The 12,015-nt window shown below is 39.0% G+C and overlaps 2 protein-coding genes across 8 annotated transcripts in view; one reads left to right on the plus strand and one right to left on the minus strand.

The window, feature by feature from the left end:
• Positions 1-8,136, minus strand: part of APLF (aprataxin and PNKP like factor) — a 79,788-nt gene extending 71,652 nt beyond the window's left edge. For 2 of the 4 annotated variants that reach the window (XR_005529736.1, XR_005529738.1), the window contains exon 1: positions 7,897-8,136. Coding sequence is in view for 1 of the 4 variants with exons in the window: in XM_039239618.1 (XP_039095549.1) it covers positions 7,897-7,992 (96 nt within the window). In the remaining 3 variants the exon portion in view is untranslated. The remainder of the gene's footprint in view (positions 1-7,896) is intronic. The other 2 variants (XM_039239618.1, XM_039239619.1) reach the window with 2 other exon arrangements.
• Positions 8,137-8,442: 306 nt separating this feature from the next.
• FBXO48 (F-box protein 48) lies at positions 8,443-11,784 on the plus strand. 4 transcript variants are annotated; one of them, XM_039239517.1, is made up of 4 exons: positions 8,443-8,520; positions 9,163-9,306; positions 10,360-10,701; positions 11,171-11,784. In XM_039239517.1, the coding sequence occupies exons 2-4, from the start codon at positions 9,268-9,270 to the stop codon at positions 11,330-11,332; spliced, it is 543 nt and encodes a 180-aa protein (XP_039095448.1). In that variant the 5' UTR covers positions 8,443-8,520; positions 9,163-9,267; the 3' UTR covers positions 11,333-11,784. The 4 variants fall into 4 exon arrangements, with proteins under 4 accessions (XP_039095448.1, XP_039095450.1, XP_039095452.1 ...); XM_039239519.1 differs by having other exon boundaries at positions 8,449-8,520; positions 9,071-9,306; XM_039239520.1 differs by lacking the exon at positions 8,443-8,520 and adding an exon at positions 8,529-8,789.
• Positions 11,785-12,015: the final 231 nt, after the last annotated feature.

A 12,015-nucleotide genomic window follows, 5' to 3' on the forward strand; every position in this document is an offset into this window, starting at 1 on the left:
GCCATGGACCTTATTTTGCCCTCTGCCTTTCTCTTTTCTTCCTGCTTAAATGGGATACTTCAACGTACGGCAGCCATCTCAACTACTGGCATGAACCACGTGCAAAGGATGATCAAGGAAGAAGAGCCTGTTCCTTGAGTATCTGTACCAGCCCTGGACTGACTGCCCCTGGGCTACCCCAATTTGACTGAGCTGCTGTTTGTCACATCTCAGTTACTTGCAGCCAAAAGCAATTATGATTAATACCCTTTACTTCAACAATACTGGACATCTAATAACAAACTCATTTATGTTCAGCCAGTCAGAGAAGGAATATTAGAAAGCAGAGAAGCTAACCAAATGTGAGCATTCAAGCACAAGAATTTTTTTTAGTATTAACAAACACTGCACAGCATATAGCAGGAGCTAAAGCATATGCAGGCTAACGGATAATGCTGAAATCACTCCTATCCTTTGTTAACAACAGCTGAAATGACCACAATTCTTCAGACATTACAGAACAAATCCTTTTTACTTGAATTCTTCATACTGTTTCTTGAATGGGAACAGGACTCTGTCTTTTGTATTGATACAATGTGGATGCCTTCTCTTTGATTTTCTGGTTCTGAATTGAATGTTTCCTGATAAGGACAAGTCCTTTCTCCTTGTCTTCATGTCTCATTTTTAAGACATGAAGTTTGTGCTAGAAGAAAAGATAAAGATATGAAAAGATAAAAGAACTGTTTGTGACTTGTTTGCCAAAAATTTATTTTTGACATTTACTGAAGTCAAACAAAATGAAGATTTCTTAGGCTACTGGCAGAAATGCTTGGATGTTTTGACTCAAGGTCTCTGACCTATTTATTATTTCCAAAATTCTAAAAATAAAAAACCTGAATAAAATAAAAGCAGAAAAGCTACAGGACCTTAAAACAGAATAAACTTGTACCTTTCATTTCATTTTTTCCTATATATATTTACTAAAAAACCAACAAAGGTCCATTTTTCTTAAAATGTTTTCCTAGAGAAATTTCTAAATATCACAGGCAGGTATAATACATCTCATAAATACAATATCCCCATGTAGCCTTGCTCCCATGAACATAAGAACAAAGAAGCAAGATTTGCTTTTTCCAATATAAATTACACACGTCACCAAAGGCTAAGATAATAAAAATTTTCTTGTACAAAACTTCATAACTTACAGTGCTTTCATATAAGATTATCTAGTTTGCTCTATTAGCAACAGACAAATAAAAAACAGACAAACTCAAACTTCTGCAGTAGAGAAAAATAAAAAAACATCTGTTAGGAGATTTGAGGCTGTATCATGAGAAAATGCATAAACCTAAAGACGCATAGGCTCTACACTAGGCATAATTTGCATAAAATGACTTCCTCAAACTTTTGTGTGTATACGTGGCAAATACACAAAATCTAAAATTAAAACCCAAATTAAATAGAGACTGATTGTTGATAAACTTGTTGACAAACCATAAAATTTTCTTATCTAGAGTACTTCCCAGTTACCAGGTTCAAGACGCACTCCACAGAGCTCAATCAACCTTGAGACTGTCACAACATTAGATAAGTCGATCTTATTTCCCAACAGAGCAAAAGTTAGTTGACACAAGGTGTTTAATATTATTGTACTTGGAATGTACCAAAGTTCATTTTCTGATATTAACAAAGGGCAAATTTGAGAAACAAACTTGATTTTTGCCAGAGGCTCTCTAGACAGATTCCAGTAAGATTCTTTAAAAGGTTATTAAAACACTGGATGTGAAATGGTCTTGGAAACTTCTGAAATACTTTCCCATAAGACTAATGATATAATAGTAGTCAGGTTATCAGGTCACCTCACAAATGTCAATTTAATCTACAATACTGATGAAATATGGATCACTTAGATTTTAAAAAGTAAAATGCAATACCTTCTGAGCTCCTAATTCAAGTCTGCTGAATAGTTAGCCAATATGATAAAACTTGGCTGATCTGACACCACTGAAATTTCAACTCACCCAACCTGTTTGGCTTGCAATGCTACTTATGAAGTGAATGCTATACAAAATGTGAGAACATCATCCTCACCATTGATGTGACTGAGGCAACATAATGAGTAAAAACATAAGCAGAGCTTAGGAAGTCAAAACTGGGTTTAAATCTCCACTTGGGACTTCAATAAATTAAAGTTATTTAATAATTATTTAATTCAGTTCAGCAAACATTTCTTTTTTTTTTTAATTTTTTTAATGTTTTATTTATTTCTAGGAGAGAGAGAGAGAGAGACAGCGTGAGCAGGGGAGGGTCAGAGAGAGAGGGAGTCACAGACTCTGAAACAGGCTCCAGGCTCTGAGCTGGCAGTAAGAACAGAGCCCGACGCGGGGCTCGAACCCACGAACCGCGAGATCATGACCTAAGCAAAAGTCGGACGCTTTACCCGACTAAGCCACCCAGGCGCCCCTCAGCAAACATTTCTTAAAGACTTCTTCTGTGCCAAGCATTCTTAGTGTGTCTAGAAGTGGTTCACAACAGAATCATCTTCAGAGCTTTTAAAAATACAGATATCCAAATGCTACCTACAGAATCAAATTCCCAGTGGAAGGAAGGCAGACAGAGGTACAGAAGCATGTGAGAAGATGGCATATTCAGGCTGAGCAGTATATGGGAGATAATTTGGAAAGATTTGATTTAGAAATAAATCAATATATGTAAAATATGCATGAACATATGTACATATGAAAAGTAATTCACTATGCACCTATTAGAATGGCCAAAACCCAAAGCACTGAGAACACCAAATGCTGGTGAAGTTGTGGAACAAGAGGAAATCATTCATGGATGGTGGGGATACAAAATGGTACAGCTACGTTGAAAGACAGTTGGCACCTTCTTACAAAACCAAACACACTCTTAACATATGGTCCAGCGATTAAGCTCCTTGGTATTTCCTCCAAATGAACTGAAAACTTATGTCTACAAAAAACTTGCACGTGGATGGTTGTAACAGCTTTACTCATAATTGCCACAACTTGGAAGTAACCAAGAGATCCTTCAGCAGATAAAAGGATAAACTGTGGAACATTCAGACACTGCAATATGACCCATCAGTAAAAAGCCATGAGAAGACATGGAGGAATCTTAAATACTACTACTAAGTGAAAGAAGCCAGCCTAAAAAAGTCTATATATACACACTGTATAGTTCCAACTATATGATATTCTGGAAAAGGTAAATTATGGAGACAGTAAAAAGTTCAGTAGTTGTCAGGGGTTGGGAAAGGAAGAAAGAACAGAAAGAACATAGAGGATTTTTAAGGACAGTGAAACTATTCTGTGTGATACTATAATACCTGATGTGTGTCATTGTACGTTTGTCAAAACCCACAGAATGTACACCAAGAGTAAAGTTTAGTGTTAAACTATGGACTTTGGATGATAATGACAAGTCAATATAGGTTCACTGACTATAACACTGTGGTGCGAGATTATCAATAGCAAAGGAAGGTGGGGTGAGGAACAGAGGTATATGAAAACTCTTTGTATTTCGCACTCAATTCTGCCGTGATCCTAAGACTCCTCAAAAAAAATAAAGCCTATTTTAAAGGAGAAAAATAAATACTGTAAAAGCAAAGTCCGTAAGAGTTAAAAAGGGATCAGTGATGCAATGTGATTATCCCACAAGCCTGGTCAGCACTTATCCAATCATCCAATATGTCATACACTTTCTGTCTTGCAGCCAGGAAATCATACATCCACTTAAGCTGAAGAGCCTTTCCCTCTCTACCACCCACTCTCCACCTACCAAACTTCTAACTTTTCTGACACTCCAAAGTCAACTCAATGTCACTGAGTCAGGAAGCCTTCCAGAACCTCTCATCATAATTGTGGGTTCCTTCCTATATCTCTCTGTATCATGTAACATCTTTTTTCTGTTTGGCTCATAGCAGTGAAACAGAATTTTTAATTCAACATGACCTTTCAGAAGTTGGAGGTTATATCTAAAAATTCAGATTTCTTACTACTCTTTCCACCCCACCCCCAGATTTCTTACTAATCTTAAAAATAACCGTAGCACACTGTTACCAGGTGGGCATGGGGGTGAATAGCGGGGACCACATTACAGATCATTTTCCTTGTGGCCTTTCCAACACTGAGGCAGCTGTCATCTATGACACTGCTGTGATTTATTTACCATCATCCCTGCATTGTTTTTCCTATACCCTCCCATTTCAGTCACTCAGGTGCTCGCCTGGTTCCAGTCCCCATTTGATGTTGCAAATGCTGTTTAGTTACTTGTTTCTCTGACTCTCAAACCCAGGAAACTGTAAGTTTCTTGAGAGTAATGACTTGTTTCTCTTTCATCCCTCCATTCTGACCACAAAATATATTCAACTATTATCTGAATTTACTAAATTATTAGTCAATAAAATAGGAAAAATCCTAACATTCGATCCATCATGAATGTTGCTCTGAAAGCTTTAGCAGTTGGTAGCACTGCTTAAGTTCACTTCAAAATTTTATATCCTTTTCACACGTAAGTTACAAGTAGGCTTTTGTTGAAGGTTGGAAGAATGAGAAGCAGAGACATAGAAAAAGGAGAGATCCTGTGCTTTGAAGGCCTACTACGTGCTAGGCACTATACTAGACTCAAAAATTAAGGTGCAAGGTGGGGGGGGGGGGGGCGGAGACACCCAGGAGCGAGGAGTGCTAGGCACATCCCTAGAGACTAGGTTCCAGAAAGGCCAGTGAGATTCTGTAAAAGGCAGAAACAACACAGAGTTGCCAGGCCAGGGAGTGGTTACTGGCTAGTTTGTATAAACTTTGTAGGACATGTACAGCATTCTTAGAAATGGCAAAGTGATGCCAGGGAAGGTATATACAAGAGCCCATGACTATCCCTACCCACAATTGAGGGCCTCTTCTCCTTTCAATTGAAGCAGTCGATTCCATGATACCTGCCCTTAGGAAGACTCACTAGATGGCTAGGGTTGTCCTATTTCCTTGGAGGAAAAAGATCAGAAAGGAATGTGTCATATGATCTCCATCAAAACAGAAAAAGGAAAATTTGAAATCAGAAACAGTGGTTTTCATTTAAGAGTATAAACAGCTTTTCTAAAAGACTATATAATCAGCTTTAATTAAAGAAAAACCATAAATTTTTGGCCGTAAGTTAAAGAAAAACCAAATAGTTTGGCCTAAAGGTACCCTTGCTTGAGATGTTGTACTGTAAAACCTTTTCTAAAATCAAATTTTTTACTTAAGATAATTATAGGTTCACATATAGGTGGAAGATATAATACACAAAGATCTCTTGTACCATAGCCCCAGTTTCCCCCAGCAGTAACATCTTATAACATTATAGTACAGTATTACAACCAGATACTAATATCGATACAGTCAAGATACAAAACATTCCCACCACCACACAAATGCCTCTTGTTGCTGTGTTATAGTCATACCAATATCCTCCTACCCCCCTCCCCACTTCTTTTAACTCCTGGCAACCACTAATCTGATCTCCATGTTTACAATTTTGTAATTTCAATAATGTTATGTAAATAAATTCATACAATATGTAACCTTTGGGATTGGCTGTTTTCAGCCAGGATAATTCCATGAAGATTCATCCTGGTGTAAAACCTTTAATTGGTATAGATCATAAAGCACAATTACAACCTAGTAAAGTAACCAAAGACCTTGGGTTCACTGATGACTCCCACTAAAGCAAATGGCACAAGAACATTAAATTTCACTGTACTCTGTTATCTGTAAGTGTTCTGGATAAGTGCTCTCCTGCCACTGTAAAGACAAAGACATTCTCATCAACTTGTTTCACCACCAAGCCCCTTTTACACATTGGAATTAAAAATCTTTATGCTTGTGTGGCCATGAAGGCTTGTGAAATTTGTCTCCAAAAAACACAACCTGTTAAATGAATTCAAAAGTCATTATTAATTATTAAACATAATTAATTAATAATCACATTATGAGTAATTTACAACGAACATCCTGAGTTTTCCCACTTGAATTAAGTCTTTGCTTTCACACTACAAAAAAAAGCCTCACTGGAATTGCTGCTGTTTGAAACAGCACCTTCATGTTGAGTTTTAACCACTGCAAAGAAAGAGTATCTTTTTTAAAAAACCACAAGTTGATTTTTTCCCTTAAACACACCTAGGACACCGTTCATAACCACTTCTAATATCTGCCAAACTTGGCAAGAGAATCTCATCACAGAATGATTTGAAAAGGAGAAGCAAAATTCTGACCACATAGACTAACTTTTTACTCCTTACTATTTTAAGACAGAAAACCAAGTAAGCTCATCTCACATTAGCAAGCGTATAATACAAAGATCAAGCTACAAATAATGAAAGGATCTGCAACCTGCTGCCATGTTTATAAAACATGGGCCTAAAATTCATCAACCCTTAGATCCACAGTACTCTATATATTGGTGATTCAATTTGTTAAGCAATCAAAAGTCACTTGTCAACAGACATAAGGTTTCTAGATGAAACACATACTCTTAAATCTCATATATATGTATATGTATGTATATATACACACACATATATTTAAATATATATGGAGAAAGGAGGGAGGGAAGAAGGAAACAAATCTCTCAAATGTTTGTGTAAACTAACAAACTATGGAAAAAGGTTACAATGTTATTTAAACATTTAAGTAATTATCTGTCCAGTAAAAAAATAAAGAGCAGATGAACTTCACAACTGTCTCAATAACCTTATTGCATATCCATAAACGTACACACATACCACGTTAGGGCTGATGTCAGCATCAGAACCCCCAAGCACCACTCCTTAACCTGCTCTGAGAAGGATCCTAAGGCTAATAATACCAATGCTTCCATGTAGACACTGGAGGCTAGCCAGGATAACAGTCCATACTCCTTACTGGCTGGTGTTAGCTCACTGACAGGTTTGTCTCCAGAGCTCAAGAGAAAATTCCTAGAGGGCAGAGACCTATATCTCATTTATCTTTGTAACCCCACTGTGCTACCGTCTGCAAAGATGCTGCACAAAGTGGACACTAAACAAAATATGTTGAATGTTACAAAAAATAATGTATCTGTTTTAGGTAGAGATCTATAAAATTCAAGAATGCAACAGGAAAATTTTCTAACTCCTAAACATCCCAAAGATGGTGGAAAATATATAGCTTAATGGCACTACATATCCAAAAGTTTATCTGAACTGTTCTATGGCTCAATTTTCTCTTCCAAACAATGAAGATAATAAGAGCACCTAACTCCTACGATTTTGAAGTGATTAAAAAGTTGGGACACGTAAAGTCCTTAGATCAATGCCTGGAACACTACACACTACATTAAGGGTTGGCAGCTGATATTACTGAAAAAGACTATTCCATAAAAGGCCCATACAGTCCCACAAGAAGCCAAAAGCTTAAAAGAAATCATTCTAGGAAAGATAGAATCAGAGGTTGGCAAACTTTTCCTGTAAAGGGCTAAATTCTACTGTAAATACTGTGCCTTGTCAGGCCAAGAGGCAATATCCTCAACCTTTGGGCCAATTATTCTTCCTAAAAAGCTAATAGGTTTTTTGTTTGTTTACATTTCACATTTTAAAACTCAAGAACCATCCTTAGGGCATGGCGCCATACAAAAAGAGACTGGATTTGGACCCAGGGCCATAGTTTGCCGACCCCTGGATAAGACTATAATAATGATCATACAAGTCAGTGCTTATTAAGGGCAATACTAGAAAACGTTTGAGACCTGATTAAAGTTTACTGAAAAACGTGCTGCTCCCCAACTTCTAAAATCCAGACAGGCAGGGCCGGCGTGGTGGGGAAGCCAGAAACGGGGCTTCAGGAGACAAACAGGACCTCGGCTCAGCTCTCTGGGTCCGGCCGAGTCCCCTGCCACACTTACTCGAAGCAGCGGCCCGCGGCCGATTACCGTCTCCCCGGGCGCAAGGGCCACTCGGGGGCCACCGTCCAGCGGCTGCAGCTCGAAGCCCCCGGACATGGCGGCGAAGACTACACCTCTTGGCAAGGGGACGGTCGCCGCAGCCGCTTCCGCCTTCCATGGACACGCGCGGGACCTAGGCAGGCCCTCGGAAAAAACGCAGGGGGGAGTAGCACAGGCTCCGCTCTTGTGCGTCCAGGCCTGCCGCAGTAGGAGCTCCGGCGCCGCGTCCAGAACCCCGCCTCTACCCTCCGGCCAGCGACAAGCGCGGGGATTTCTCCAACACTCCGCCTCAAAATTACCTTTTAAAAGCCCCGGTTTAACACCCCCTCACCGTTTTTCACCGCCCACCCGTCATGGAGGACGTCGGGCCTTGTAGTCCGTGGCGCCTTCCTTCTCCTCTCTTGCTGAGTTGAGACGCCCAGATGAAACTACCACTCCCAAGAGGCAACGCGCGCTCCTCTCTACGCCTGTGCGAAACCGGAGGCAGCAAGGCGGGACTACAGTGGGCGGAACTGGAGGGAGTATGGCGAAGGATTCGAATTCCAAAGGATTTAATTCGCCGGAGAAGCGACCGCGGCATTGGAGGTAGGAGGGTTTTCCCTTCCCGCTGACGTCTGGACGGCGCAGCCTCAGCTCAGCCTCCTGGAGCTGCGGTGACAGTCGGTGCTGATGGTTGTTATTGTCGCTTATTTGTCACTGCTCCATGTTCTTTCGACTCGGGCAGCTTCAGAGTGCGCGAGATCCTCAAGGAGGGCGGCTCAGAAGCGATGTGGAGTCGATCCTTCTCACCTGTGGGGTCGGGGTGCGCCGCCCCCCGATCTGAAAGTGGGGCGAGCTCTTCCCTAACTCGACTGGTAATTGAGCAAAGTTTGGTTCATAAAGAAGAAGAAGGGGCAGAAGAGGGATAGTTTTCCAGGTATCCAGGCAAAACTGGACTTAGAAGAAGATGCTTAGCGTGAGTTTAGGAACTTCACCAAGGCGCGCCCCAACTGTTAAATTAAAAAATTCGTTTTCCTCCTGGGAAAGAACTCTTAACGAGAGGACACATTTTATTCCCCAGTGAGATTCTGGGAGAAGTAACAAATGTTTAAATGCAACAGTAATGTTCTCCTAATGTGAGAATTTTTTTTTTCAGAAATATAGTAATTCGGGTTTGGTTTGTACTGATGTTGAGAGAGATGAGTTCCTGACAAAAATTTGCTCTTGACTCGAACTTGTTTCTGTCAGTTTGCTTTCTTACTTCCCTAAAACTTCGAGAGGAAGCCCTCTATTGAACACAGACATTAAAATTCTAACCACCGTAGCTAATTTGGATCATAAACAACCAAATGAATGGGAGCAGCTGTGGCTTTGACAAGTCCAGAAACAGAGGTGAGTAGCATATCTAGAAAAGGGAATCATCATTAGCTGAGTTAAAAAGAAGTATTTAGGAAACCCTTCTTCCTGCACTGTAACCCAGCACCCCCCCCATTATAAAAGGAAGTGCAACGTGGGATAAACTGATTTTGAGTAATCTGAGCTGTCCTTATGTTCAAAAATAGCTCCATGCTTTCAACTCATTTTGGAAGCATAAGCCACAGGAAAATTAGCTGAAACTGGACTTTCAGTCTGTAATTATATGCTCTACCTAACTGAATTATAAACATTGTTTATAGTTGCTTGTTACTGTTGCTTTATGGCCTCAATGACTACTGTTCTTAGTTCATAATTATGCATATAGGGTAGCTTCAAGAGGCTATTTCTAAAACACTGATAACTGAATTGAATATTTGAGACTTTGTGTCATTATAACCTGGACTTTAACCTCTTGTCCATTTCAGATAGTATTTGTGTCAACTGTGAGCACCGACCTATTAGGTACAAGTAGATAACAATTATCATATAAACTACAAAAGTCCATCAGGGTTATGACTAAGTCACAAATTGGAGATGAAGAACTTAACGACATCAATTCCCACAGAAAAGTATTTAGTAGTTTAAGAGAATTGAATCATACACATTTTCAAAAGTATTTTCAGCAAATGCTTGGAATCAAACATGTTCCCACAATGGTTATTCCTACTACTAAACTCAAATTATAGTCTGGGAAATCATTTCTCTTTTTTAGATAATGTACTTCAGGAGCAGAAACATGAATGTTTAGAAACAAACCCATTTACCAAAAAACATTCAAAAAGAAGGGAAGTAACGTGTTGAGTGCCTCCCATGTGCAATTTAGATGAAACTAAATGGTTTACACATTATCCCTGTTAATCCTTGTAAGAACACACAGGAAAAGAGCGTCATTGGCCCCATTTTACAGATTGAAAAACCTCAAGTCAGGAAAGTTAAGGTTCTTAAATCATACCCAGAAAATATCTGGCTCAGAGTAGGTTCTATAGTCGGAGCTGAGGAGACTGAGCATGTTTAAACTTTGCCTTTTAGGTTACATATCTGGATAATTTGCTAAAACATCAAGCTATGCAGAAAAGCCCCAAGAGGAACAATAATTCAAGAGTTTCTGGCATAAAATTGAATTCTGTGGATGCTGAGAAGGAAAAAAAAGAGAGTCAGAATAATTTTGTTGAACTGCTGCCTCCAGAAGTCACTTTTAAAATTTTTAGTCAGCTGGACATGCAGAGCTTGTGCAGGGCTTCCATAACATGCAGGAGCTGGAATTACACAGTAAGAAACAGTGACTCCTTGTGGAAACCTCACTGCTTGACCCTAAGAGCTGTGTGCCAAAGAGAAGTAGACAACGATCTAAAGAGTGGATATTCCTGGAGAGTAAGTTTAGTCTTTGAAGTCTGCGGTGTTCTTCACAATATGGTGATAGGTTTGAGTCAACTCTGCCTTCTGCAGGGAGGAGGTAGGATTTCATATACAGAGTGTGTTGGCTTTCGGCCTTGAAGTCGAATTAATATTCTTATCTTACAAACCACACCATCCCATCCATCCTTTTACATTTTTTAAATACTAAACTCAGGCATATTCCTCTGTTAGCTACTTCATTCCACCTTCTCCAAAACTCACAGCAAACTCTAGCTCACTCTGTATGTGTACATATACGTACACCTATACCCACATCCACTCACACACACACATAGGCTCATCACAAAGGTATTCGTCTATGTGTATATCAGTGTAAATATTTAATCTTCTTTTCAGCCCTATCATTCAGCTTCTCTAGTTTTAAACAAACTCACTGACTAACCACCTACTCCATTTTTTAACAATGATGATTTACCTCTTTCAGGTAATACTACGGAGGAATTACCAGAAGAGTAAAGTGAAACATGAATGGCTAAGTGGCAGATACAGCAACATATGTTCTCCTCTTAGCCTACCAGAAAAAATCATGTACCCCATGGATGTAGATACATGGGGGGAAATTCTAGAAGCAGAACTGGAGAGATAAGCTGAAAAATTACAAACACATCTTGTAATTTGAAAGTTTAAAACTAAAATGACTCTTCGGTTTGTTTAACATTCAAAAGAAAATATTGTAAAAGTCCAGCTTTGTTTTTATCCTGCACTTTCATAAAAATTCTGGCTTTACTGTAATGTGGAAAAATCATGATATGTTATTTATGTAAGAAATACTATACTGATAGAGTGATTTCAAAATGTATTGCTTCATGTATTTATATTAGTATATTGCAGTACTTTAATGACAAGAGAGTTTGATTGATATTTTCTGCTTAGTGGTAATTTAAAAATTCAGGAAACCATATGAAGAAACTGATTAGTGATTCATTAAGCAGTAGACATAACTAGGCTCATAACTAGGAGTAGACATAATTAGGAAGACTACCTAAATGAAATTAATAGCAACATGCTGAAATGTATAATAAATTTATACTTTGATAACTTTGAAATGTCCATTTCAGGGGAATCCGATTGAATTGTCAAACAGTGAGCCCATTTTAAAATGTACTAAACTTGTGGTTTAGTTTAAAATTAATCTGACTGAAAGACCAAAATTGTAAGACTAAGTAGGATTCCCCTTACTTGCCTACAGACCTGGAACCCCTCTCAGGGACAGCTGTCAGAACTGCCACACTGGTTTTCTTGGTAAACACGTTCTAACAGCCTTCCAGC

Source organism: Hyaena hyaena, unplaced genomic scaffold, assembly GCF_003009895.1.
Source record: "Hyaena hyaena isolate Hyena2069 unplaced genomic scaffold, ASM300989v1 scaffold_158, whole genome shotgun sequence".
Taxonomy (NCBI): domain Eukaryota; kingdom Metazoa; phylum Chordata; class Mammalia; order Carnivora; family Hyaenidae; genus Hyaena; species Hyaena hyaena.

What these genes read in the sequence shown, in the direction of transcription:
- FBXO48 (XM_039239517.1), top strand. Translation starts at nt 9,268, where the DNA reads ATGGGAGCAGCTGTGGCTTTGACAAGTCCAGAAACAGAG. An exon ending in TGACAAGTCCAGAAACAGAG is followed by an intron (nt 9,307 to 10,359) that starts GTGAGTAGCATA and finishes TTTGCCTTTTAG; the next exon opens with GTTACATATCTGGATAATTT. An exon ending in AGAGTGGATATTCCTGGAGA is followed by an intron (nt 10,702 to 11,170) that starts GTAAGTTTAGTC and finishes TACCTCTTTCAG; the next exon opens with GTAATACTACGGAGGAATTA.